The 26,610-nt window shown below is 35.3% G+C and overlaps 5 protein-coding genes across 9 annotated transcripts in view; 3 read left to right on the plus strand and 2 right to left on the minus strand.

The window, feature by feature from the left end:
- Positions 1–256: 256 nt before the first annotated feature.
- Positions 257–1,456, plus strand: Smd3 (small ribonucleoprotein particle protein SmD3). The gene is made up of 3 exons (XM_070295896.1): positions 257–348; positions 423–763; positions 1,197–1,456. Exons 2-3 carry the CDS (start codon positions 448–450, stop codon positions 1,307–1,309), a joined length of 429 nt encoding a protein of 142 aa, XP_070151997.1. The 5' UTR covers positions 257–348; positions 423–447; the 3' UTR covers positions 1,310–1,456.
- A 362-nt stretch (positions 1,457–1,818) lies between these two features.
- Vito (nucleolar protein viriato) lies at positions 1,819–2,834 on the plus strand. 2 transcript variants are annotated; one of them, XM_070295888.1, is made up of 3 exons: positions 1,819–2,007; positions 2,087–2,192; positions 2,265–2,831. In XM_070295888.1, the coding sequence occupies exons 1-3, from the start codon at positions 1,904–1,906 to the stop codon at positions 2,757–2,759; spliced, it is 705 nt and encodes a 234-aa protein (XP_070151989.1). In that variant the 5' UTR covers positions 1,819–1,903; the 3' UTR covers positions 2,760–2,831. The 2 variants fall into 2 exon arrangements, with proteins under 2 accessions (XP_070151989.1, XP_070151990.1); XM_070295889.1 differs by having other exon boundaries at positions 1,893–2,007; positions 2,098–2,192; positions 2,265–2,834.
- Positions 2,269–4,284, minus strand: Nthl1 (Nth-like DNA glycosylase 1). Its single transcript, XM_070295887.1, has 2 exons — positions 3,355–4,284; positions 2,269–3,258 (listed from the first exon to the last, which is right to left on the minus strand). Exons 1-2 carry the CDS (start codon positions 3,985–3,987, stop codon positions 2,851–2,853), a joined length of 1,041 nt encoding a protein of 346 aa, XP_070151988.1. The 5' UTR covers positions 3,988–4,284; the 3' UTR covers positions 2,269–2,850.
- Positions 4,155–8,336, plus strand: LOC138933287 (FK506-binding protein 15). 3 transcript variants are annotated; one of them, XM_070295885.1, is made up of 13 exons: positions 4,155–4,422; positions 4,497–4,687; positions 5,067–5,243; positions 5,389–5,911; positions 5,978–6,184; positions 6,309–6,344; positions 6,423–6,605; positions 6,674–6,853; positions 6,914–7,130; positions 7,238–7,467; positions 7,550–7,684; positions 7,759–7,953; positions 8,041–8,336. In XM_070295885.1, the coding sequence occupies exons 2-13, from the start codon at positions 4,608–4,610 to the stop codon at positions 8,110–8,112; spliced, it is 2,235 nt and encodes a 744-aa protein (XP_070151986.1). In that variant the 5' UTR covers positions 4,155–4,422; positions 4,497–4,607; the 3' UTR covers positions 8,113–8,336. The 3 variants fall into 3 exon arrangements, with proteins under 3 accessions (XP_070151986.1, XP_070151985.1, XP_070151987.1); XM_070295884.1 differs by having other exon boundaries at positions 4,155–4,687; XM_070295886.1 differs by having other exon boundaries at positions 4,155–4,687; positions 6,719–6,853.
- A 266-nt stretch (positions 8,337–8,602) lies between these two features.
- Mbo (nuclear pore complex protein Nup88) overlaps positions 8,603–26,610 on the minus strand; it is a 62,693-nt gene continuing 44,685 nt past the window's right edge. Inside the window, exons 2-13 of one of the 2 annotated variants that reach the window (XM_070296314.1) lie at positions 25,202–25,371; positions 12,670–12,783; positions 12,039–12,225; positions 11,465–11,565; positions 11,154–11,352; positions 10,868–11,028; positions 10,570–10,646; positions 10,050–10,294; positions 9,673–9,783; positions 9,240–9,466; positions 8,909–9,157; positions 8,603–8,703 (exon numbers count right to left, since the gene is read on the minus strand). In XM_070296314.1, coding sequence (XP_070152415.1) covers positions 8,622–8,703; positions 8,909–9,157; positions 9,240–9,466; positions 9,673–9,783; positions 10,050–10,294; positions 10,570–10,646; positions 10,868–11,028; positions 11,154–11,352; positions 11,465–11,565; positions 12,039–12,225; positions 12,670–12,783; positions 25,202–25,371 — 1,923 coding nt within the window. In that variant the 3' untranslated portion in view covers positions 8,603–8,621. Of the gene's footprint in view, positions 8,704–8,908; positions 9,158–9,239; positions 9,467–9,672; positions 9,784–10,049; positions 10,295–10,569; positions 10,647–10,867; positions 11,029–11,153; positions 11,353–11,464; positions 11,566–12,038; positions 12,226–12,669; positions 12,784–25,201; positions 25,372–26,610 lie in introns of those variants that run through there. The other variant, XM_070296315.1, reaches the window with a different exon arrangement.

The raw sequence follows: 26,610 nt of genomic DNA on the forward strand, positions 1-26,610 counted from the left end.
TACGCGGTTGTAGGTATGTACAAACAGTCTAAATAAATCTCTCGAACGATCTTGTAGAAAATAGATGTTCATACAAATAATCTCTCCTGTACGATCATAAAAGATAACGATTTACATTTATTTAACGCGATTTCCAGAATCAGAGGTCTAGTAACGTCGAGTAAAAAAAGATTCAATCAAATTTGAAGATTCGAGAAAATAATCGATCCTTCAACGAGAATCGATTCTTCTCGATGTATTGATTGAACAATACTAATTCTTCTTCCGCTTCAGCGCGCGAAAACATCCGGTTCCCTCCATAACCATAACCATAAATATTGATTTCACATTTCAGCAAGTATTTATAAGGTAAGAGAAGCATTAAAACGCGTCCTGGGCATAAAGAACGGAAATCTAACAAAGATATACTTTTTTTTCAAAAGAGAAATATTCTTAATTGGTCACACCATGTCGATCGGAGTTCCTATCAAAGTGCTTCACGAAGCGGAAGGTCATATTATAACCTGCGAGACAAACACCGGCGAAGTGTATCGTGGTAAACTAATAGAGGCGGAGGATAATATGAATTGTCAAATGCAGAATATCACAGTGACATATCGGGACGGCCAGGTAGGACAGCTGGAAAATGTATACATTCGCGGCTCGAAAATCAGATTTCTCATATTACCGGACATGCTGAAAAATGCGCCCATGTTTAAACGGCCGGGTGGCAAGGGATCGGGCACAGCCGGTAGAGGAAAGTCCGCTATATTGCGTGCTCAAGGTTTGTTGTAATATTAATATTCCTGTTAACTTAAGTAGAGTTCAGTGAAAAAAGCAGTACTAAAAGGACATATATATTTATAAAAGTGAGAGACTTTAGTAAGCTTCAATTTTCTGTTTTGGATAGATTCTAAAAAAAAAGAAAATCAATAAGAAAATATACGCTTTTAATATATATGTTTTGCAAACGACGTATAGAATAATGAACGAGTTTAATTATGTTACTAATTGAAAAATGTTTTTTCTAAATTTTGTCTCTAAAAAGGTCTGCTGGTATTAGTATTTTATACATGTGGCATTTAGATTTAAAAATATATACGAGATAATATAAAATAAATCACAATGTTTAATTGCATATTGAAAATTCTTTTTTCAAACAAAATTTATATGTGTATGTGTATATTTTACGATTCTAATAAATAAAATTGTTCTAGCTCGTGGCAGAGGAAGGGGACAGAATCAAAGAGGCAAAGGTACTGGTTCGGCACCATGGCTTAATCAACAAAATCAACCAGGAGGATCTCAAACTGGCAGAGGCAGAGGATAAACATTATATGACCCATTTTAGGGTCGAAAATAAAATTGGAATTTCATCCTCATATTTTTGTATTATTTCTAAATAATATCTCTGAATACATCCAAAATTATGTGTATGTACATTCCTGATATATATGCGATAGCTCTAATAAATTGATTATTGTATTGTAAGTTTTATCCATTAGAAAATAGTTTTATATATGATATGTTATAGCATTCTAAATTATGATAAATAATGCTGATGTTATCTATTTTAGTATAACTATAATGCATGGATAAGATTCTAGATTTTCCTTGAGCTTATAATGTAAAAAATTAGGTGTATTTTGAAAGATAAGAAATGAGCTTTATTCTTATAGGAAATTTAGGTTGCATTCTGCACACAATATCTCCAATAAAAAATTTATCTTGGAACTAGAATGGAAGTGGCAAGCTTAAAATCTCTAGAAAAGAAATTTTGTTATTGGCTATCCACGTGAATGTCGCCCGAATCTCCTTCTATCTTCCACTAGCGATATGACGTCTCGAAATGTTTCTTTTTTTCCACACATGTTCTTCAATATAACCTCTTTTTCGTGCAATCTGTTGTAAATAGTATGTAAAAATGTTTGAAAAATTCCAACCGCGATTATTGGATGTAAATAGAAGACCTGGTCAACCGAAGAGACGAAAAAAGATCACGCTTGTTTTTGATGAGGAAAAACGACGGTAATTATCTCTATTAAATTCGTATAATTATCACACAAATTATAATTATCATATAAATTATATATTCATGCAAATATAGAGAGTTTTTAGGAGGGTTTCGTAAAAGAAAATTAGAACGAAAAAGAAAAGCTCAGGAACAGTTGCAAAAACAATTAAAAGAAGAACAAAAGAAAATTAAACAAGAGGTAAATGTAAAATGCTAAAGCATTATTTTCTAAAAGATTATAGAAAATACAAATATATATGTATTTTTATAGGCACGAGAACGTTACAAAAAATTATTAACGCATCGGAATGTCCCAGAATTAGAAGAATTATTATCTAAACAAGAATACGATTTGGAAGGACATACAGTCAGTATTTTGGAGTTAAATGTAGCGGAACTTGCAGAAGGAAATAGGTGGATAGGTGAAAACAAGATTGCAGAGAAAAAAGAAGAGGAACAAGATGACGAAAGTGAGCATTCTAATAATGATGACGATGAAATTGTGGGAATGTCATTGCAAAAGAAACAGAAGAATCCAGTACAGCAGAAACCTGAATCTGATAGTCAACAAATTAAATCTTCAAAAGAACTGAAACGAGAAATAAAGAAAGCAACATTGAAGCAAATTAAAAAGAGTAAGGCATTTCAACAAAAGCAAAGATTGGAACAACAGAAAAATAAAAAACAGAGCAGACAAAAGTTATATAATGCTCAGAAGGTAATGCACAAACATGGTAAACGCATTAAAAATAAATCAAAACATTAGAATATTTGAAAAGTTTGCTGAATATATAATTTTAAATAAATGTATTTTGTAATAAACATTGATTTTTTTTTTATATAAATATATGAATTTATTACTTTTTCTTCTGTCCACTATTGTTTGAGACGTATGGACAAATATTATTGTTGAGGCATTCAGAACATTTTGGAAATCGAGGTAGACAAATTTCTTGACCAAATCCTACAAGAAGATAATTTATCTTGCTCCATAGGGATTTAGGAAGCCAATCTTCTAGTTCATTTCTCGTTTCCTCTGGTGTTTTAGTTGGCTTTTTCACCCATTTTAATCTGTTGCAAATCCTGTGAACATGTGTGTCCACACCAATACCAGATACTTCTCCCCATGCAATCTTCATACATATATGACCCATTTTAGGTCCTACTCCTGGTAGCTCGCACAATTCCTTTATTGTTTTTGGAATATCACCTCCATATTTATTTAGAAGAATAACCGATGTCTTTTTTATGTACTCCACCTTTTTCTATAGAAAGGAATAATATATATATTTTTAATGCAAAGAAATTTAAGGAAAATGAAATTCTAAAATTGATATTCAATAAACAGATAATATCAAAACCTTCCAAAATCCAACTGGATATATAAGTTTGCCTAGAACATCATGAGGTGTAGCTGCTATTATATCCGGTCTACAACCATAAGTGTTAAGACGTTGCATAGCAGCATGGGTGACCTGGTCCTTTGTTTGACTACTTAACATCAGAGCTATTAATGATTGATATCTGGATACTGGTGGGCTGGCATTAGGATCTGCACATTTGTGACAACCCATATCATCAACTGGGGCTGTCTTATGTTTTCTCATTTCTTTGACATTTTCCAAAATGATCTCCCAATTCGGTGGCATCCATCGTTTTTCATCTTTGATGTTTTTCGAATCAGCTGATTGCTCTACATTCTCATCTTTCATCTCGCATTTTTCGGTTTTGACAGTTTTTAGCATCGATGATTCTTTGACATTTTGGCTCTGTATCTCGACGGCTGATGTTGCAACAGTACTTTTAACATTTGCTTTATCCTCTGTCGCATCGTATTCGATCTTGATCGGCAAACGTTTCTTCGCGCCGGTCTTTACAATCGTTTTCTCACCGGCAAAATAAGGCGATGTTTTTTCTGAGAAGGTCGCGAGAGTTTTTCCCGAACGTAAGGTTCTCGATGTCGAGATAACATCTAGTTTCAATCTTTTATTCATTTTATCGGACGAGACATATCAATATTGTCGTTAAATGGAATCAACTTTTTTGCGCGGTAAGAGAAACGCACGTGGAGATGAAGATTAATTTTTGCGGTACTCACACACGCGCAGTACGCGTTAAATATTGCACGCGCAAGCGCTAACTGTATATAGTCCATTCCCTTCATAACCTGATCTAAAACCTGTCAAAAGCCTTGTAGTAAATGTATTAACAATAAGTAACTTATTCGAATCTAAAGCATCCTTAAAAAAGAAAAAAAAAAAGAAAAAACTACGAAATACGCATGTATATATAATATATGCAATAAACAAAAACTCGGTTCATTCTATTTATATCATATAATATCCTATAATGTATCATGGAATGTATTCAAAACGTCAGTCAGAAGATATAATTCAAGGGTGGAGCGCGTCTTATTTTTAACGCATATTGTAAGGAAAAATTAATTTTCCTCATCGCATCTCTTGCAGAAATCAAAGTGTTAAATTCCAAGTGACTTTTTGAGGATTCTTGATATAATAAGTGGCGATTTGTACAACAAGTAACGAGATGTTATCGGGGCGTGTTATTGTTTTATTACACTTGTGATTAAAGTGTGTACGAAATTTCTTTAATCATGAGCGCGCCGAATCAATTACCAAATCTTGACAAGATCTTTCGAGATGAAGACGAGCCTGACTTTGTACCTTCAGGAAGGTACGTATGTTGTGTGTGTTTACATATAATACACACATACACACATTATAATTTATCAGATATTTTTCAATTTTTAATGATTTAATTAGTTAAATATAATAATATCTGATTTCTATATTGCATTTTGTCTTTTTTTTTTCGTTTTCTAAAATCTGAACATACATTTACTTTAAATGTAGAAGAAAATGTGCAATTAAAACAAAATTATTGTTATGTGTTAATTATTGTTCTATTTAATTTCAATTTTCAGATTTGCATCTATTTAATAAATGCTTATGCCTTATGTTATTATCTTTAATAAAATGATGTTAAATTGTTTTTCTTCTTAATATTATTTTTATCTCTTGTATAAGAATAAATCTCTTTATTGTATTTTCAGATCTAATCTGGCTGCCATTTTTGGGTTACAATCAAAACTTGCAGATCCTCATTCCATTAAACAAACAGCTCCTAAAAAGAATAGAATACTTGAGAATACTCGATATAATATACAGCAAACTGCGCCATCTTCTAAGATAGAAATCCTAATAGCTAAAGCTGTTCATGCTTTTAAATTGTAATTGCATCAAACTGCTAAGAATGTTACTTATTCTTATAATTGATAAAATAATATGCATACATATGATTATAACATTATCTCTTTCTTTATAATATCTATTTTATGAATTATAATTAATAATAACAATATAATTAAATTTCAGACAAAATGGTCAATATGCTTCTGTTGGAAAACTTGGTTTAGCATTGACAGGCAATGTAACAACGAGGTTATATCAGATAATTTTATACAAGACTAAACAAGAATATATATCTATCGCCACAGTGACACGCGACTTTTTGTATACTGTACAAGCAAACAATTATGCCAGTTATTATGATAATAACAATGAGAATTGGTCTATTTTATTCGAAAATAATGAGAACTATCTAGAGTTTGGAATAGAAATAGGATTAGCGCGTTACCTTGCAATACAAGAGAGAGGAGAAAAAGTGATTTACCAAGATTTAGCACCAGCAAGTAATAAAGATATGATCGCGAAGGAAGGAGACAATATATGTATCAAATATTTTGTGGGAACTGAGATAATACAACCTTTTAAGACAAATTTTGTAATGTCACAAATCATGACTGTAGAAATATCGACAGATGACAATTGGGAGAGAGTTCTTTTGGGCAGTGGCAAGGACCTGAAAAGAATTTTGTTCTTACCTCCTAGCAAACAGGTAATTCAACAAATTTTTGTGGAATACAGTATGTAACAATGTTGTCTATTAAATAGTTTTACATAGATTAGTTTAGGTCCTGGATTTCCTAAAGAGAGAGATGTTATACTGATAATAGAGGTAACCGATATAAAAATACCAGAAGAGAATGTGCCCATACCTAAAATTTTAACAAGTGGAAAAGCTGCCATAATATCAAGGATGGCTAAAATGGGTCAATCCATCTTACCAAAAATAACTCTACCTTCTACTACTGATTCTGAGGATACTGAGGTATTTTTCTTCACATTACTATTTTGTACTGCTCAATTTTTCATTACATTTATATTATATATTTTTCGAGTATAACTTACAATATATCATCACCTAATTTGAAAGAGATAATACTATTTTATAGGATGATGTACCTTGTAAATCTCCTCGTCAAAAAAGGGTTTGTCGCAATTTCCAAATTTTTTTTATGAAAGTGTAATTTCTCTACATCTTGTTAAAATATTGCATGTTCTATTAGATAGAACAATCAGAAGAAACTTTGCAAAAGAAGAATTTGTTGCAAGAGTCATTGGAAGATAAGAAAGCCACTCATAAAGTTGTGGAGCCAAGAACTGAAGTGCCTCCTGTAAACTCTAATACTTACAAACCAGTCGTTGCTGCAACCCCCTTAATGCCGCAGTGGGCTCCTCCATATTTTGCTGTAAGAGTAGTTCTGTATTCAATAGATTTATTTATGCAAAGTAAATAGTAAAAGACAGTCAATTATAGGGACATTATGTAACAATGGATAATCAGATGTATCCTGTACCGCAGACTGTAAATCGTACAATACCAGCTACTCTTGATCCTGGAATCAATATGTTATTATCGGAAACAAGGATAACAAATGCGGAAATACGAATGGGGATGTCCAAAATATCTGACAATGTCCAGAAATTATTGGACAAGGTATGCATATGGATAATAAGATGATAACACATCAATTATAAAATTGTTACATATGTGTAGTTCCATTCACTTGAACTTCAAAATGCAACAACTCCTACAAGTGATAAAGCAACTTTGGATGCCTCTTGGAAAATGTTTTTAGCTCTTAATGCATCTCATGCAGGAGTAAAGCAAAATGAATTACTAAAGAGTACTGATAAAAATCTATTGGATGAGAAAATTTGTGAAACGCAGAGCAAAATAAGTGTTTTGGAAAATAATTTAAAAAAATCAGAAGGTACAACGATCATTTGAGATAATAAAAATAATATTTAAGTAATAATAATATATCAGTATGTGTAATTTATATAAGTATAATAATTATTGTATTATTAAACTATACAGAGGAGAAGGAGTCATTGTTGCAAATTAATAAGGATATGAACAGAAAGGTTCAAGAATTGGAAACAAAACTAAGTAATGCAAATGACGAGTTGGAAAAAACTAAGAAAGCTTTAGAAGTAGCTAAAAATACAATTGAACAATGTAAAGAAAAAAATGTTAGTTTAGAAAATAGACTTTCTAATAGAGAGCACGTTTTCCAAGCTGATTCGACATCTTTCAGACAAAAAGATGTAATACTAATCATATATTTTATAGATTACATATTATTTTTTATCAATCCATATGATATTATATTAATTGCTTAACTTGCAGATTAAGAAAAAGAACAAAGAAATTAAGCAAATAATGAACAAAACATATCATACATTATCAGAAAAATTTGCAAATGAATCGTGTTCTGAACTATCCTTTGATTATGTCAAGTCAACTATTGCAAGCACGATAAAGGTATTGGAGAAATACCAATATAATATTTATCATAATATTATATTAATGTATCTTAATCGAAATTTTGTGTTTAGCATATCACTTTACAAGTATTGTATGAAGACTCTGATGAAGAAGATGTAGACTCTAAGGTAAATAAAAATGTGGATTCTACAATTAAAACTGTTAGGCAACAACAAACTGAAGAACAAACAGAAAGGCTAGTATTAAACGCATCCAGTGATAACGATTTCTCGATAAAACAAACAGAGACTTCAAGATCTACCACGGTAATCACTATTAAAAAATTTATCTATATATTTTTATGAAAACAGATTTTTGAAAGAAATAATTTTTTTTTTTTTTTTTTCCCCCAGATCATGCCTGTATTTGAAAATGAACCACCACCTGTTCCACTTGATGACATTGATGAAGTTGATAGCGACTGATTGGTTGATTTCAATATTGATTATATATATTTATAATCTTTATATATTATTAAGTCCAAATAAATTGAGTAATAAAACTTTTTGTATATTATATACATATATGTTTCTGAAATATATGTATTTTCTAATACATACTTTCCATATATATTATCTTTATATTATTAAGTCCAAATAAATTGAATAATAAAACTTTTTGTATATTATAAGTTACGCATATTCTAAAATTTAATAAAACATTTTTATTATCAATATATCTGCAGTGTCATATATTTTTCTTTTTGGTATATTTATTTTAGTAATAGCGATAGTGATAATAATACTGATATGATCAAACAAGGGAAGAATAAATAATTAGTATTATGAATATATGGAATTTTCAAAGATAAAAATTAGGTAAAAATAAAATAAATTATTTATAGAAACAATCTTTTACATATATATATATATATATTGTATACACAAATTTTATGTAAAATTATTACTTACAGTTAAGAAATTAATATTTACTATTATTGTTTGTTAATGTATGAAAGATCAATTTCTGCTTTAATATGTTTTGCTTGATCCATCAAATTTTTTATATTTTTTGCCCTGTATAAGAAAAAAGAAACTAATTACTAATATTACATATAATAAACATTAATACTACATGAAATATTACTTGAGAGAATATTATAGAATATTATGTTGAGAAGCAATCAATATATGTGATAACAATATTATTCAAAATTTCTTGAATCAATTTGTTTTTAAATCTATAAAATCCGAAATTTTAAACTATTGCTATATTACTTACATTTGAGAAAGGGTCTCCTGTATCACTTTTTCTTGGCTATGTGTAAAAACAATTTCTTTTCTTTTTTCATTAGATTCAGAGGCGTCTACATATTTGATTTGTTGAATAGATTTTTTCTTAAGTTGTTCAAGTCTTATCTGCATGCCATGTATCTTTATGTTCATTTTCTTCAATTCTTCTGCCTCTGCTCGCTCGACAGCAGTCATTGATGGTTCCTTGTAATTTATCAATCTTAAAGCTTCCTCTGCTCTGAAACACATAATAAATTGTATGTTTTTCTATAAAACTTTTTTGCTTATATATTATTTATATAATTGAACAGTACACTCACCTACGCGCCAATTCTTTCTGCTTATCATTGATATCTTCGTATCGTTCGGCTAAATGTTCAGCAGTGTGGCGCAATTCTTTCTTTGTCTCCATCAGAATATCGAGTTCTTTTAATAGATGAGTTTTCAAAGCTTTTAAAGCGCGAACCTTCTTACTGATTTCTTCCCGAACTTTGTCGTGTTGAACAAAATGTTGAGTGCGAAAAATATTTGTGGCATGATACAAAAACTGTAATTGTGAAAAACAAACATGTAAATTAAAACATTTTTTATTATTATTTAATTATAATTTTTCTATTTTATGTTTTTTTTTTATTTTTGAGATGTACGAAAAAAAATTTTTTAAGTGTGTTTAATGATCTTTATCTATAATAAAGATTTTAAAGCAATTATTTCAATAGATTCGTATAATATTTGTATTTAGCGATTGCCTACCTCTAGGGATTCGCTCAAGGACATCGAGCGAGATCCTATTTTTGTTATGGGTTGTGATATTTCGCGTCTTAGTAATCTTCTAATATACATGTCGAAGGGTTCCTTATTTACCTTGAAATATCGATAATATATCTTAGATTTATCCAGAATATCCTCATTGATCAATTAAATTAAATTAAATTAAATTAAATTAAAAAAAAAAAAAAGTTCAAAAATAAGATTGAAATTAAAATTATAAAAATAACATTTATTTGATGTTTTTATAAAAATAAATTAAAAAAAACTCGAAATAAAAACGCTGTTTACTGTAGCAATATAATATTAATATATTGATATAATATAATATATTAATATAATTAATATATTTTCATAACTACCTTTTTCGTAGTATTGGCGATAGGTTCCAGTTGTTCGATCTTTGGGAGATAATAAAGATCTATAACCGAAAGATCTATTACGATGCCTGTATGCAGCAATGCGATTAAAACACAAGGTTCTTGAAGTAAACCAAAACCGAGTATCGGCGTAGCCTCGTCTATATTCGTGTGCTTTGTTCTCGTAGAGAATAGATATTGCAAAGTTGATTGGTTTGACAAAGATGGTAAGTAATTGCCGCTGTTATCTAAAAAAAAATTTTTTTTTGTTAGACGAAAGAAATATTACAAAAAATATATTAGATAGAAAAGAAAATCAAACTTCGATTTTAATTCATTAATTTTTTTATTTTTAACAAAAAATCAACCTAATCAATTATCGTATAAAAGAAATTTAAAAAATACGGGTAATATTCAATTTTGTTTATTTGAAAAATTTGTAAGATTTTACACACAAGGCTCCTATTCTTTCTCTATCTCTTTCTTTATTACTCTTCTCTCAATACTATATAAATATACTTGCCATGTATAAATTCCTCCAGTTGAGAAACCATCGGTAAACTCACCATGTGAATCCCGGCATTATGAGAGCAAAAATATCTAATAAAAATGAACACTAATAAATAATTTATTCAATCACACACAATAAAACTATTAATTTTTTTATCGAAATATAATGCAAAATATCTTGGAAAAGTATTGTAATCTTCGTTGTAAATAAATTGATTTTTGATTAATAAACGATGTATAGACGATGAAAATTGAATAAAAATTTCAAGTTATAAAACATTTAGTATGGCATATTTTTCATAGATTAATACCTGGATTTATTGCTCTTATCACTGTGAAGATGGATAGGACAATTATACTTTTTATCGTCATCTGTGAAGAGGAGACCGAGCTCCAATTCGACACACTCGTAGACGTAAAGTGCGTCGTCTGGAGTGTGAAGACTGTAGTTTGAGCCATACTGCGACCAAGTCTGAGAAAGAGACAAGAGGTGTGTATAAAAAGAAATAAGCTTTGTTATAAAACTTATGTACAAAAAAAAGATATATATATGTATATAGATATATATTATGCGTCAATATTTATTATACGCCATACCTTTCTGTCATCCTTGTTGTCCTCGTCGTCCAATATTTCGCGCAATAGTATCGCGTGATAAATCTTTCCAGTGCACATGGCGATGACCACTATCGGTGGGGTAGTTTGCAGGCACATGATAGAGCATGAATCTATTCCGTAATTATCGTCGGTCGGAGGATACATAGACAACGAACCAAATACCACTGGATTCTCGTAACTGACACAATAGAAAGTATTACTTACATTAGTTTCCTATTTTAGTTTCGTTAATAGTTAACGTTCTTTTGTTGTAAAACCTAGATAATATATATCATATTTAATATTTGTACTTTTCCAATAAGATGTTCCCATGAACGATTAGCACTTCACCATTTCCACGGAGAACCAAAATCGGCCATTCGATCTGATTCCAATCGACTATGTTTTTTACCTAAAAATTATAAGGAATATTAAAATTATTAGAAATTTCTATCAATATCGATATTAAATACAAAAAGAATACATATCCAAAACTAATATCAACAATGATTTAAAATTTAAATCTATCTTGTAAAAAATATATTTTGTAAAAAATTGAGAATATATACCGACTTTCTTTTTCATGTACATATAGAGTTTTGTAATATTCAATATTCAAATTAAATTACTTCATGTACAAGAAAAAATTTATTGTCAATTTCAATAAAAGCAAGCTAGTATCGCTATAATGTGTATCCAAGTAAACTTTGAAATTTAAATCCGTGATACTTAAATTCATATGTATTTAAGTGCGTCATTATATTCTAGATATCTATCATTTTAAATCCTAATATAAATTTTCATTTCTAAGAAATCTCACATATCATAGGAATTTTAGAAAGAAAAGACATATATTCTTTCGCAAATCTGTAAATGGGCTCGTACCTCGTCGATGCTTTTGTTGGCAAAAATTTCCGGTTTTCTCAGGGTAGGAGTGGCAAAATCGAAATCTACCGCAGCCTCACCAAGAGATGCAAAACCTGGAATCTTCGAGGGCGAACTCGATGGTGCGCGGCCAACCTTCCAACATTTTATGAGTCTGGGTGCCCCACCCAGGTCGCACTCGTACAAACTGCGGCAAAGTTAAGTGCAGCTTAAGGTCAATCCGACAACAGTTTTTTTTTTAAAGACGCTTCGGCGTGGCACGTAAAGTCTTCTAAAGTATAGTTTGTAAATGTTTTTCTTATTCTTAAGAAAGCCCTCCCCCATTCCATCATCTAACGCGAAAAGTTAAGAACGCGAGTTTAAGTTATGTCACGTTGTACTTTCGAAGAGAGTTTCGCAGTTTGCTGTAATTATAACGGCAGTTTTCGCGAGAAAAATATTGTTATCACGACTAAAAGATAAAAGAATTTTGTTTTTAACAGCATCTCGTAACAGCATCTCGATACACGCTCAATTGACAAGATTGATGATAAGATGATAGACTCGACGAGTAATAATTAGGTTGAAATAAAGATATTTTAGTGAATGAATTCTGTTCGAAAGAACAGTCGCATAATGTTTTTTTAATTACCGAAAAGAGTTCTCTGATGTCAAAACCAATAGATGCGAGTCATTCGGAGAACCCGGATGCCATCGCGTTCGTTGAATTTCCGCGGTTGCCCCAAAATCTCCAAAATTATGACTTCTGTAATCAGAAAATAAAAATAATGAGAAATAGCACATCAATTACAAAATATTTTTATAGTGTTACGTTATTTTATTATTATTCATTATATAAAAACTGGTTAGCATTTGCAATTAATTAATAATCACTGCAATGTATAATATAAGAAAGACTAAACTTTACTATTTTCAACTGAATCAGTGGAAATGTCACTGATTAAAGCAGTGACAAGAATCAATTAATGATAGTAGCTATTTCTCAATCAGTGATAACAACAAAAATGCACATCTTATATACATTATAATATTATATAAGATGTGCATTTTTGTTGTTATCACTGATTGAGAAATAGCTACTATCATTAATTGATTCTTTCAATAATTTTTTCTTCTTACATGAAACCATTGCTTATCAATGATATAAATATACTAATTCCATTTAAAATATATTTATAACATGCACATATTGTATATAAATATGCAATATGTATCTGTTATTCTCCTGTAATTAATTTTAAAAATAATTAAAAGATAAATGTTGGCTTTTCAAAATTCCTTATATATGATTATAAAGCGAGAGAAAAATATGCATAGAAATGCACGGACGTGAGACATCGATCCAAGCTGGATTTGCGCCTAAGCAAAGAGAGGCGGCATTCGACCGTGCGGATGAGCATTAATGGCTTTATAATCTAATGAATTTTTAGGTTAAGCGTCGGGAAGGACGAGCGGGAAATCCAGATAGGTTTTTCCCCGCGATTTATTGCCGAGAAAGAAAAGACGGGGGTTACGGCGAGAGAGCGTCCGTCGCTTATCTCTCGTCGCGTTTGTCGGTGCAAATTTATCCGCCATTATCAAAAAGTAATAATAATTATTTGCCTTCGAGAAAAAATATATATTCATATTTTGAATAGAGATTCTGTTTCTCTCTTTTAATTTTTCGATATTTTCAATTTTTCTCTCAAAGAATCTTCTCAAAGCAATTATCTTCTCGGATTACGTTTTTATATACCATATACGCTTTGACGACGTCATTTAAAAAAAAAATGTAATGTTTGTATTTTTAAATTCTTCGTTTCTCAAAATGCTATCATTAGTTTTACGCATTGTTGAGATGATCTTCTGAATTAAGTAACTATACGATCTCTTTCTTCAAAGAACATTATGCTTTGCTTAGTTAATCCCGAATGTGTAGAGTTCATAATCGTTTACGTAGACGCTATTATTTAATTCACTCATTTATGAAAAAAAAAAAAAAAAAAAAAAAAAAAAAAAAAAAAAAAAAAAATTACGCGTAATTCATCTCGGAATCTTAAATAAGGACGGACGGAGAAAGCGTCCGCAGTGCGGAAGAAACAGCAGTGACTTAAACGCAATAACGAATAATACGGCAGGGAAGTTCCTAGAGAATAAAATGATACGACATACCGTGTAAGATCTCTACTTTGACGTCAGGTCCGTGCCGTTCTTTGTATTAAATTGCGAGAAAAGCGCAGCGCAAAAAGCGCGTCTACTGGGGTTAATACGTTTACGTAGGGAAATTATTTTTAATTTTTCTAGACGTGCCTCTCTCTCTCTCTCTCTCTCTCTCAGGCGGAGAAAGGAGAGAGAAAAGATGAGGTCGGGACACGAGGGTGTGGCAGAATGCGCGGCACTGCCGTGTAAGAATTTCTTAATTAGATTCGAGCAGCTGCACGGCCTCTCATTCTTTTGTTTCGGCGAAAAATTTCCGGTAAGTCGCGATCGCGATACCAGGTCAAGAATTTGTGCTTTATTAGATGCTTCGGCCTTGATTTAAGAGCGTTTTGCAGATTGCTTCAATCTTTTTCATTGCCTCGATCGCGAATATTTTATATATCGCTTGTTTCGAGATAAATCGATTTCCCGATCTATTTTTAGACAATCATTCTTTTCTTCTCTAATTGAAATCCCGTTTTTGCTTTAATACAAATATTTTCAAAACCATATTAAAGTATTAAATCAATTTAATTAATAATATTTCATATATTTTGATCTATATTTGACTTTCAATAGAATATACGTAATATTAGAATCTTAGTAACGTATTTATTTTATTTAATAATATAAATGACCAGAAATGGATATTTATATTATTAAATTTTGCGATACACTCTCTTCAAATGTTTTTTCGCTGGCAGTGTCAACGAATATCGAATACACAATGGGGTTTGCGAGCGCCCTTAAATGCGTCGGTCCTGTTGCCATTCATTTTATTTAGGAATATTCAACGCCATCGAACGGAGCATCTCCGCGGGCACCACATCGCGGTAATCAAGACAGCTTAATACCTATCAGAAATACGCGCGCGAAAGGGTAGGCATAAATTCTGATAATTTCGAAATTGTGACAGAACGAAGAAAAATTCTCGGGGGATGTCGCGGTGAAAAGTGCGAATAAATCGTTGCGTATGCCTTTGTCAACGAAACGGCGGCGAGTCAGGCGGACACAGAAGGGTTGGAGCTCGCTGGGGTGAGAGTCACAACCACCGCCATCACCACCACCACCACCACCACCACCACCGTGTCACCATCACCATCACCGTGTCTGGCCCTTTTTTTTCGCCCTATCTCTTTCTATCTCCTCTATGTGTCCTGTCTCTCTCATCTCTCTTCCAGCCTTTTCGCTCCGCTCTCTCTCTCTCTCTCTCTCTCTCTCTCTCTCATTGCCGGTGCGTGCGTAATTTTTATCAATTATTAAGAACTCCTGGCGCGCGCTTTTGCTGGTGGCCGTGTCGCCGTTCTGCGCGGGACGTATGTACTAACGGGGTGTATAACCCGGAGAACGTTGTGTGGTGATACCCGATGCCCACTGTCTTTTTCTCTCCGAAACGCCGGACCTTTTGCTCACTTTTTCTGGCATGCCGCGGACATTAATAACGGCCACGGGCTAACCACCGCCGTCAACCCCCTTGCCAACGTTACCGTGTCCACAGCCGCGGAAAGTGCGAGAGTAATAATAAAATATACGAAATGTAGGCGAGAGCATCTCGTTGTGCGAGCGGGCGGGCGGCCGCCGCGCCGAGGCCGACAAAACAAACGTCGCGACGTTACGGTGTACCTTTCATTGTCCGCGAAAAGGTACGCGGATCTCCTCGCGTTATAATAATTTAGAGCGACGCTGTGCGCGAGCCGCGCTGCGGGCTCTGATTTTAGCTTAATAGAACGCCGGCCGGTAGATTCGGCCGGAGCTTGCCGCGTTGGCGTGTTACTCGCGAGAGATTGTCATTATTCTCGCGGAGACCGGACAATTTCAATCTACGCCATGGACGCGATATTATGACGATTTGTGTAGGAGATAAAAATTTTCTCAGAGCATTGATACCTACATACACAAATAATACTTGATAGCTGCTCGCGTAGCTTCGCGAACTCAGGTACATAAATCTAATGAAAATGTATACTTTCTCATTGCACGTTTTACGTTTAAATGTTTTCTTCGTGACAAATCAATTTCCATCTACTTAAAAGAAAACAGATAGCTGTGTGAATAATTGCATCAGGCAATGAGAATTTTGACAAGTAAACAAATGGTATATCTGTCAGACAGAGTTTCGACTGTCACGTGGCTTTTACATCGACGCGCATCCTTTATACAGCGATTATGTATTACTTCGAACCCTTGCGGGGACAACGTTTAGCTTAATTCTGCCCGGCATGCCCATAACGAGCGTAATATCGTTCAGTTACTTGGAATATTTTTATTACATCCTCGCGGAAGCGCGGCGCACGAGGAAAGGGGCGGCTAAGACTAAGAAGGTTGGTGGCAGACTTGTGGTGAGCTTCCGAGATCTGCCGGGCTATGCTCACGATATAACGAGAGCCATTATGATAAGCGGATGCATAGATTAGACATTACTCGTTAACCCGCCTGTGCGCGACGCTCGAAGCTCGAAAGACATCGCCTTCCGCTATCAAAAGAGCTCGACGAGAGATTCGTGACGATCGCGATGATTCTAATTACAAATTTGATTACTTAATATAAGGATATGCGACTGAACAGTTGTGTAATAAATTAAATATGTCAGATGAGTATGATGGTTTCAATTGAATTTCTCGAGGATTACGTGTATATTTATTATTTTATACCTCTTTATATAATATACTTATTATAGATTTTATATTATTTTACATTAAATATTATTAATTTTAGAGAAAATATTTTTAGCATGTAATATTAGCATGTAACGTTAGGCGTATTATTTTAATTTTAAATGTATAATGATTGATAGATTATATTATTTTATATTAAATATTATATATTTTAGAAAAAATATTTTAGCATACGATATATAACGTTAGGCGTATTATTTTAATTTCAAATGTAAAAAGATATATACGATAGACGCAAATCTCCTTTATCAGGATGTTTCATCATCGAATGAACGGCATTACGATTATTCGATTCACGATCTCGGCTCTCTGTTTTAACCACACCTCATTACGCTCGTCGGTACTCGTTACAACAACAAACTGCCACATTACGTAACGGAAGTTCTCTCATCCTGAAAGGGGACGGAAGACGTCCCCCTTCGCTCGTCCGAGGGCGCGGGGGCGGTCCATAAAATCGGGATGTTGCGCAAAATATAACGACCGACGTTCTCCTGGTGCTGGCTGACGCTCCCATCGTAATTCATTCCCGACTCTCGCTTGCCTTCGCCTTCTCCGACGACACCTGCGTCGGCAACTAAGCCCGTTAATTCTCGACGCCGCGGCCCGTCTCTCCATCGCCCTGCCATCGGCTCTCACCGGGAAACCCGGCTTCCCGGTTGCGCCATCCTGACACGTTCCGGTTCTCGATCTTTGCCGGTGCTTACCCTCGTAGATAGCGCGCTGTATTCGCCTCTCCCCCGCCCCCGTCCTAGATGACGCGGGTGTCGAGTCTCGTCGAGTATTTCGTAGTGGTACACATCCCAGGGTGCATACGTGGCAAAGGATAATTAGATAATGTAACGATGCATGTAATAGTATACGCGTGAATTTTACGTATTATTTGAAGGCGATTATCTCTCATCCTCTCCTTTTCCCTCTCTCGCAAAAGAACTGCATTGACTGTGAAGATCGCGTTGATATAATATACGTCCAAAATTATAGTATAAAATAAAATCTCTTTTTAAGTAAAAACTTGTTAGACAATTAGATTAATTTTTTTTCGCAATTCGATGAAACTATTTAACTTCGCTAATTAATTTTTCTCATCATTCATCTTTTATTATTTTATTAATTTAGAATAAAAATTGAGGTCGCATGTAAAGGATTAAAATAAGCTCGGTGTTACTTCATTTTTCTAAAGCTGATAAAAAGAGAACGAACGAATCCGAACTGTGATATCGACTTTGTGTCACGCGAACACGTGTCTTTGGATATGAAATGCGCTGCTCGAAACGAACGGTAGATAGGTAGGTAGGTACGTAGGTAGGTAGATTAGGTAACCGACGTGGCTACGATGGAAAATGGCAAACAAAGGATACCGAGTCCGTAGTGCGAGAACAGAAGTGCCCGGGCACCCCAGGCTGTCGCGCGGATGCCCGTGGCTAGCACACGTACCGCTGTAATTAAAAGAACCGACAGATGTGTCTTTCTCTCTCTTTCTTTCTTACACCGTCGGCTTTTATTTCGTTACGTGAAACGACGACGACGACGACGACGACGACGACGACGACGACGACGACGATGACGACGACAACGACGATGACGTCGACGGCGGCTGAAACGCGTCTCGCGTATTTAAATTCTCTGCTACGGCGCGACGCTCGGAATTCTTTGATTAGACGAAAGTACCTGCGACGTGGGTAGATGAATGTACGAGTTTGCATATCATTGCTATCATGATAATTGAGTAAATCGGGATTCACGTCGTGTGCACGAGAGATCCGCCATCTTTTTGTCAGAGAAGGACTTTTACGTAGATTATATGAAAACTCTTATGCATTAAATTTTATTTCTTGATGCTTCGTTAAAAAGACGAAATATGATTTGCATATCATCATCGGCACAGAGTTCTCTTTAAAATTATAATTTCATTAAAACTTCAAACCGGACTATATGTATGTTTCATACGTATACTTGAGAATAATTGAATTTTCATTCAATTCGGAAATCGATAATCATAATTAGTGATTGATGTCTACCTTTAATTATTGATTGTTCGATAAATTAAAAATCTCGTGAAAAACGAATATTTTTACGATCGAGTGTAAAGACGACACGGCATTGAACTAATACTCTTGTTCGTACCGCCAACAAATTGTCCGATTATATCGTATAATGGCGAGCTTTTTAATTCCGCGCGATCTCTCGTAATTTAACTCTTTCGTTAACGCTGATTCGATGAGAAATATCGTTCGGCCGGCAATAAAGTTCCAGGCCGGACCGGCCTGATAAAGCGTGACACACGTAAACCGTAAAACGGCTTATACGCTTTTTCCTCGGCGTGCCGACATTTTTCAAAAGGCGCGGATATCATCGGGGACCATCTAAATCATCCCGCGCGCGAGTACAACGCGACCCTATGCTCGGCCTCCGCAAACAATCCCTCCCCCCCCCTGTCCATTCCCCCCGCCAATCCCGTACTCGCCACGAAAACACCGCGGCAAGCCCGTGATTTTCGTTAGTGCTTGTTCGTTGAAAAAAAGTAGAAAAACGGGGGTAGATTCGAAGTATGGGGATGCACGGAGGATGTAGGTGTCGTGTGTTTGGAGACGGGTCTCTCTCTATCTCTCTGTCTCTCTCTTCGCATGATCGCGCGCGTATCTGTGTGCGCAGCCACCGCGTGTGGTCGACCGAGATTAGCTTCGGGATTACATATGTAAAACCATTAGGTTAAATCATTTTTTAAATAAACGCAAGTGGCCCCCTTTTCCCCACCCGAAACCAGTGACCCGGGTCAGATAGGAGAACGATTCCCGCGCGTTCGCGTAGGTGGGCAGAAAAGGGGGGGGGGTAGGAGAGGAGTGATTCAGCCCCCGTGGGTGAAATATTCCGTAGCACGTTCAACACATGCTCGAGAAACTCTCTCCAGCGCGCGATTGACCGCTTCTGCAACCGGTGTCCGTGGAATTTCCGCGTTCGAAAATAAATGAGCTTGCACGCGTGACAGATTAGCCAGTAAACTTCATGGCACACCGTAAATCTATCTTCTTTATTGTTTGCCTTTCGAAAACGAAGGTATCGAAGTGAACGAATATCAGAATGTGTATAAGTTCAGCGAATATCGTTTTTTTTTTTTTTTACCTTTATTCCTGCCTAAAATGATTCACTATGACAAATTTCGTGACAATTTTTAAATCAGTTTGCACTTCTGTATTACGACAATTTAAATAATCTTAAGCGACTCCTTCGTATATCGATGTATTTAGATTTGGTTCAATTTTATTTTTTTCGACACCTTGTATATGTGTAAATGACAATTTTAGATTTTGTAGCATATGTAATACACACACACACACACACACATACTGTCTGACTATCGAAATCTATATTAGTCGAGTTGGCGTGACAAGTAGTGTCAACTTCGATTTACGTCTGATCAATTATAGCTTTATCTACTGATACAGCATATTTAAGTCTGACCAGTTATGCGTCTTTATCTACTAATACAATAATTACCATTTTGAAATCTACTTATTACCTGTGTATTTAGCACGATTTTTGTTTTATTATCGCGTATGAATAATGTTTAATATATATATATATATATATATATATATATATATATATATATATATATATATATAAAAAATCAATTTATATTTAATTGTAGAGTAAGTATGACTGCGTCGGCGCAATTCAAAGTGCGGTGTAAAGCTAAATATTTTTCGACTGTGATAAAACCGCAATCTGGCAGTTACATCGTACAAACGGTAACTCGCGATACGATGGTTTTTAATATAAATTTTGAGAAATGTGTGGTCGTGCGGAAGATATAAAATAGTCGCCGGGGCATATCCACACATTCACTTTCGCGCTACCATAAACATTACGTGCCCAGACAAATATTTCTTTCACACCAAATGTGAATCTGCATTTTTTTGTTCGATCTAGAAGATATAAATTTAATTCACCGTGTACGTACCGCGGCGATATCGTCAGAGTTTGCGGTTTTATCATTTGTTGCCAACGCGTCGTAAAGATAATCGGGGTAATAAATCGCCTGATACTACGAAAACAAACGATATTTCATTATATCGCATACGATAATTCGTTTCTTAAAATTGTCAAAAAGAATCTTGACGAATTATAGAAATAATAAAAAAATTATTATTTACATATAACTTTTATATACTTTTACATATATTTTATGTATCTTATATTTTATTCATTAATCTGCAATGCAACTTATCTATTATAATTTTATGAAAAAATTCAATAAAAAAAGTTTCAATAATTATACTCCTGCGACAATAGGCTGCAAATAATCTGTAATAATAATATCCTATATTTTTTAGATCGAAATCATATCTGCTAGGAGAATAGCTTAAATAATAAAGTTATCGATTAGAAAATATTTCTATTTAATTACACACTGCGCCAATTATCTATTTTCTATTTTTTGCTTGCGCGGTGACTCGCTTGCTTCGCGAAGCTCGAAATCTGGGAGTTCGCAGATGAAGAGCAAGCATTAGGGGTTTACGAGGCGTATATACCGTAGAACGGTTCGGAGAGACGCTCGCGGTGCTGGCGAGTGGATTGGACAAAGGTTGGCGGGGAAGATGAGGGGGTTGGTTATAAGAGGTGAGAATTATTCATAAACGTAGGCTGACTTTTAGTAGAGGAGAAGGGAGAGCGAGTTGGAGTGAGGGAAGGAGAGAGATTTCTGTCCGCCGTTCCGAGAAGCTGAAATCTACCGAATATTAAGACAGGTGGTAAGGGGGCGACCGAGGGAGGCAGGGCGAGGTCCTCCACAGGCCGCATAATAAACACATAACGGTAATCCTTAAAACAATAATTAGCCGCGCGGGCCAACCAAGAGGCGACGATCTTCCGGCCGCCGCGCGAAATGGCGCCGCTTTCGCAATTCGTTGTCGAATTAATACCGGGACTCGCGATGGTGTAGCACGATCCACCCACACTGTGGCCGCATTACGCGGGTAGGAATTGTACTTACTTCCTATAGCGATTATCGCGAAAGGTATTGCCGCTGCCTTTAGGAGAGTAAACTGTTACCGCGGCTAAATTCTTGTTATTTACCGTTATTTATTACATATTATTTATATTTATGCTAATACCTTACGAGTACGTCTATGATATTATATAATTTTCAGGATTTTCTATTTTTATGTATTTATATTCATTGTGTGAAATTTGAAAAGATAAGGAGTTCAAAGATTCTCGACTTTTGCATGTTAGAAACGCAATTTAAATTATAAAAAGATAAAGCTTTTTATTATTGTCATATATAATCATTTGAATCAGCGAATAAAAACATAACTGGGCAGACTTAAATAGTAACGCTATACTTGTTATGCTAGACCGTGCTTAATATGTATATATGTCGACTAACAATAAATTCAAACAAATTCGGTGATATTAGATAAATAATTTTTAACAAATATAAAGATTTATATTATATTTTAACAAATTTTTCTCAAAATAAGATAGAATATGAATATATCTCACGAAAAATAAGCGAAAAGATAATTATTATATCTATATTAAATTAAACAAATATATTCATCTAAATAATTATGTATTCTTATTAATACGTGACTATGTGTGACAGATGGATCACGAATCAAAATATTTCATCATTGATCTGGTAAAATAAAAACTGCATTAACGTCACCATTTCGTACATTTTCCTTCTGGATGATTTTGTGCAAACGGAACTGCCAGAGATTCTTGATCCTCGGGGACATTTAAAACATCCGAGAAGGGCGAACGAGCCTTTCGCGAAGGTGAGGGAATTCGTATTCGGGTCCGTGGGGGATGCAACAAGAAGCGGGTTTGAAATGAAGCGGAATAAGACCGAAGGGGTGCCGCGAAGTGGTAATAGTTTTAATCCGGTGTCTTGAAGTCAGGATTTGGCGGCGCGGCAGTTAGTGGTTGCCGGTAAGTCCAAGCGAACCCACTTCGCGCTCTGATATCATAATCCGAATAATCACTATTATTGCCGCCATTTGCTTAATCCGAAGCCCATCCACCCCGCATCCGACGCGGTCGCAAGCTATGGCACCTGTTATTCGGCTTCAGGACGCGCGACGAGAAGCGTCCAATCGAAACTTTTCTTTTGCATCTTTAATCTCTTCAATTATTCCGTCGCTCTGGCACGAGAACGACGATTTGAATTTGGCTGCGACTCAAAGATGGATGAATAAAAATAAATATCCGTCTATTCCGTATCGGTTGTCGTACTTTACGGGCATCGATTTATTCTTATCATTTAACTATAACGATCTTTCATCCTTATCACGATTAAAATCAATACTTCTAATTGTAAATCTAGATCGCGAATAATTACAAGAAATTATAATCTTGTAATGCTACGCTTTTAATTTAACGAGCGAATAATTTTCAAAATTTTCTTGCTGCGCCCAATAATATCTTTGATTTCGTCTGATATAAGAGACATTGGGGGATCGGTCTGAGATCGCGTGTATCGCGTATTTATATAACTATTTGAAATCGTGGAATGATAACGTACTTGGGATCTCGGCCAGAGGCCAACGCGTCTACCGGAAGTTCTGCCGGCAATAACGCATAAACTTCATTTAGCCTTATTTAAGCCGGCTGGGAGACGGCAGAGACATTAAATCCCCGAGATTCGTTCTAATGGTCGCGACTCACTTAGATGCTGCGATCTTTCGCATAGTGTGCGCGCATAATGCGCTCTCTCTCTCTCTCTCTCTCTACGTGCGTTCTTAATAAATTCGCTCGAACCCGGAGACCAGTTGAAATCGCCTAAGTGAAACGACGAAAAAACTTTAGCGCAAACTGCCGCTCTTAATTTGGCCAGTTTGTTTAGCAGCGGTCGCTTGTTCCTCTCTGCCTTGCTTTCCTCTTTTTCTCGCTCTCCTTCTCTTTGCCCTCGCCCTCTCTTTCTCCCTCTCCCTCTCGAGGAACAAGCGGTTCGTTCGCTTCCGGAAAAAGTTCGGAATTACGAATTAGCAGGAAGTCGGCAGGAAAGTACCTGCATTTATTCTGAATTCAGCTTATTATGAAATTATAATGCGGAGGACGACTTAAAACGAGCGGTTACCCCTTTCGCGTTTATATACCGCCGGTGGATTAAAGGTCATCGTATTTTGCTATTAATTACCGTTTAATTCAGCGATGAGAAGATTTTCTGTAGCTCCGCATGCGATACCCTTTTTTCTCGTCGATACTTGAACATTTTGTAATAAAGTTTTATATATCGCATATATCGTTCTTTTAAAAGATTTAAAAAGATTTGCTTAAAAATCTTAATCTATTTTAAAAAATTTTCCTTCGGGGTAAAAGATCGAATTCCGAACGTATGAAATTGCGATCATGCTACTATTAGGAGGGATGTCAATGTAACAGAATGCATAATAGAGATGAAGGCGAGAATGCTACATACATAGAAGGGGGGGTGCTGATCGACGATGATCGAGTGCACCGTGATTCAACGATGCGCGGACGAGAGTGATCTTCAACGGCGCTCGTAATTGCGCGACATTCTAATCGCCCGAAAGATTACAACCGGGGGGTCAGGGGCGCAAACGGGGGCCGGAGCTTGGGGCCGGGGGTGGCACACACCGCTGGGTAATGTTACGCAAGACAGTAGTCTCGGGTGGCATGTGTCGTTGATGAGGCGGTTAGTATTCAGCGGTGCTTCCTGGTCCCCCGGAACTTTTGAAAACTAACCGAGTAAAGCCACCTTAATTCCATAAGAGGGAGACCGAAGGGGTTTCCCGAGCGTCACCGTAACACCCTCTTAATTACAGGATATTAGGACGCCTATGGGAGACAGGGTGACGGGACGCGGGGAAAAGCAGATAGCGCGATTTATTATCCGCCGCTAATCTTATCTCTATTTTTACGATTTTCTCGGTACGCGCGTTTCTTCAAGGAACGAGGATTGACAAAGACGCCGATCACATCGATTGATATTGAGTATCCCGGTATTGCTATAATTCAATTATTTTATTATATCTCTGTAGATATTTGAGGAAAATCGTTAAAACAATGGTTATCAAACATTTCATTATACGTTTTATAATATTAATTTTAAAAAACTTGAATAGATGTGATTAAAATAATAAATATAAATTATAATTGTAATATAATTTTCACAATTTTTATTGCGATTATTAAGATTTTATTTTTTGGCGAATTTAATATAAATAGTCAAACTTTTAAGTAAGTGCGCTCTTACTGCTGATATCATATTTAAAACGTTATCGCAGATAAGCAAAATTTTCATAGAAGTAACAAAGATTTTGAATGTAAATGTGTACTTACGTGCAGAGAATTACTTCCTTGCCGCCCTCGTAAACGGCGTCCTTGCCCCATCGTTTCGGTAGCTCCATGAGAGCGATACCCAAGTTGCCCCATAATGCTAACTGCGTTGCTGTCTCATTTATCAGTACATTCGTGATATCAAAAATTGGTGGATCCGTCGGTTGTAGCGACTATAACAAAAAAAAAAAAAAAAAAAGTATTTATTCTGATATAATAATCAATCATCAAATATTAAATTATTTTATTATTCTAACAATATATGTTATGAGTTTTTATAATAAATACACAATTTTGAACTGAATCATTGAATCCGCAAAATAAAGACCTCTGAATAAAGATTTCATCGGCTAGAACTCTTTCATTAATGAAAATTTTAAGAAGATAAGCGAGGCGCGAAAGAAAAGTGGTACGTCGCCGATCCCGAAAACGTTTCCGCGCGAGGTATAAATTCATTATTACACGAGCCAGTAAGCACGCCGCAGGATTCCTCGCCCGATCGCGCCATTTTCTCTTTTGGACCCTCTCTCTTTTTTTTATCACCCTAGTCTATCCATCTACCTCTACCCGCGAGATATCTGCCCGTCTTCCTGCCTCTTTCGCCTCTCCCCCATTCTTTCGCCGAGACGCGCATCGTCTATCGATTAAAAAACTTTATAATACGATCCCGCTTCTCGTTTGTTTTCCAGTTTGATTTTTATCGTACCGCTCCGGGAAAAAGGCAGGTGCGCAACGTCGTCTCCACCCTTCCCTTCGCAATCTCCCGATTCCTCTTCTTCTCCGCCACCCCCGTCGTTCTCCTTGCCCCGATATTTAATTTCGAACTAAGTTCGCCAACGCGAACATCATTACGAGGCGGCATCCCCGCAGGTGGGATATCGGCGTGTATCAAGGGGCAATTACTTTTTTTTTTCCTACCCAGAGGCTGGTTATTCCCCGGGTTTCTCTGATGGGGGAGACTTCTTTTCGTCTCGATATATCGAGTGTCGTTGCGTCTCTCGTTCGACGTGATATTGCGAAAATGTGCAGATGGAATGACAAGTGAAAGAAACTCGCGTAAGACGCGACTGTCTTTTCAAAACAAAGTAAGAATCTAATTTAGTAATATTCTCTGTAGAATATCATTTAATGCAAAAATAAATCGTCATAATTTATGAAAAATATTATTTCCATTAAATTCTTTAGTCGTTTATCTTAGATCGAGAATACAATGATATAATATAAATTTAATATGTTTCAAATAAGAAAAAAAAAAGAACTATTGTGCTCGTATAATCGATAAAAAGATCGAGTGCCACTGTGACAATGTGTAACATATTCGCACGTTGATTCATTCGGGATATTCTGGTAGCGGAGAGAGCGAGGGTTGGTTGAAAGCCAGGGCGATAAAGGGTGTCGGACGATGGTACGCG

This window comes from Polyergus mexicanus, unplaced genomic scaffold (assembly GCF_030449975.1).
Source record: "Polyergus mexicanus isolate NDT 795.1 unplaced genomic scaffold, iyPolMexi1.0 SCAF_5, whole genome shotgun sequence".
Taxonomy (NCBI): domain Eukaryota; kingdom Metazoa; phylum Arthropoda; class Insecta; order Hymenoptera; family Formicidae; genus Polyergus; species Polyergus mexicanus.

Bases quoted from the DNA above. Each gene is read 5' to 3' on its own strand.
- Smd3 (XM_070295896.1), top strand. From the start codon at position 448: ATGTCGATCGGAGTTCCTATCAAAGTGCTTCACGAAGCGGAAGGTCAT. The intron at 764-1,196 runs GTTTGTTGTAAT...AAATTGTTCTAG, and splicing joins CGCTATATTGCGTGCTCAAG to CTCGTGGCAGAGGAAGGGGA.
- Vito (XM_070295888.1), top strand. From the start codon at position 1,904: ATGTTTGAAAAATTCCAACCGCGATTATTGGATGTAAATAGAAGACCT. The intron at 2,008-2,086 runs GTAATTATCTCT...ATGCAAATATAG, and splicing joins TTTGATGAGGAAAAACGACG to AGAGTTTTTAGGAGGGTTTC. The intron at 2,193-2,264 runs GTAAATGTAAAA...GTATTTTTATAG, and splicing joins AAAAGAAAATTAAACAAGAG to GCACGAGAACGTTACAAAAA.
- Nthl1 (XM_070295887.1), bottom strand. From the start codon at position 3,987: ATGAATAAAAGATTGAAACTAGATGTTATCTCGACATCGAGAACCTTA. The intron at 3,259-3,354 runs GTTTTGATATTA...TCCTTTCTATAG, and splicing joins ATCCAGTTGGATTTTGGAAG to AAAAAGGTGGAGTACATAAA.
- LOC138933287 (XM_070295884.1), top strand. From the start codon at position 4,608: ATGAGCGCGCCGAATCAATTACCAAATCTTGACAAGATCTTTCGAGAT. The intron at 6,345-6,422 runs GTTTGTCGCAAT...ATGTTCTATTAG, and splicing joins AATCTCCTCGTCAAAAAAGG to ATAGAACAATCAGAAGAAAC. The intron at 6,854-6,913 runs GTATGCATATGG...ACATATGTGTAG, and splicing joins TCCAGAAATTATTGGACAAG to TTCCATTCACTTGAACTTCA.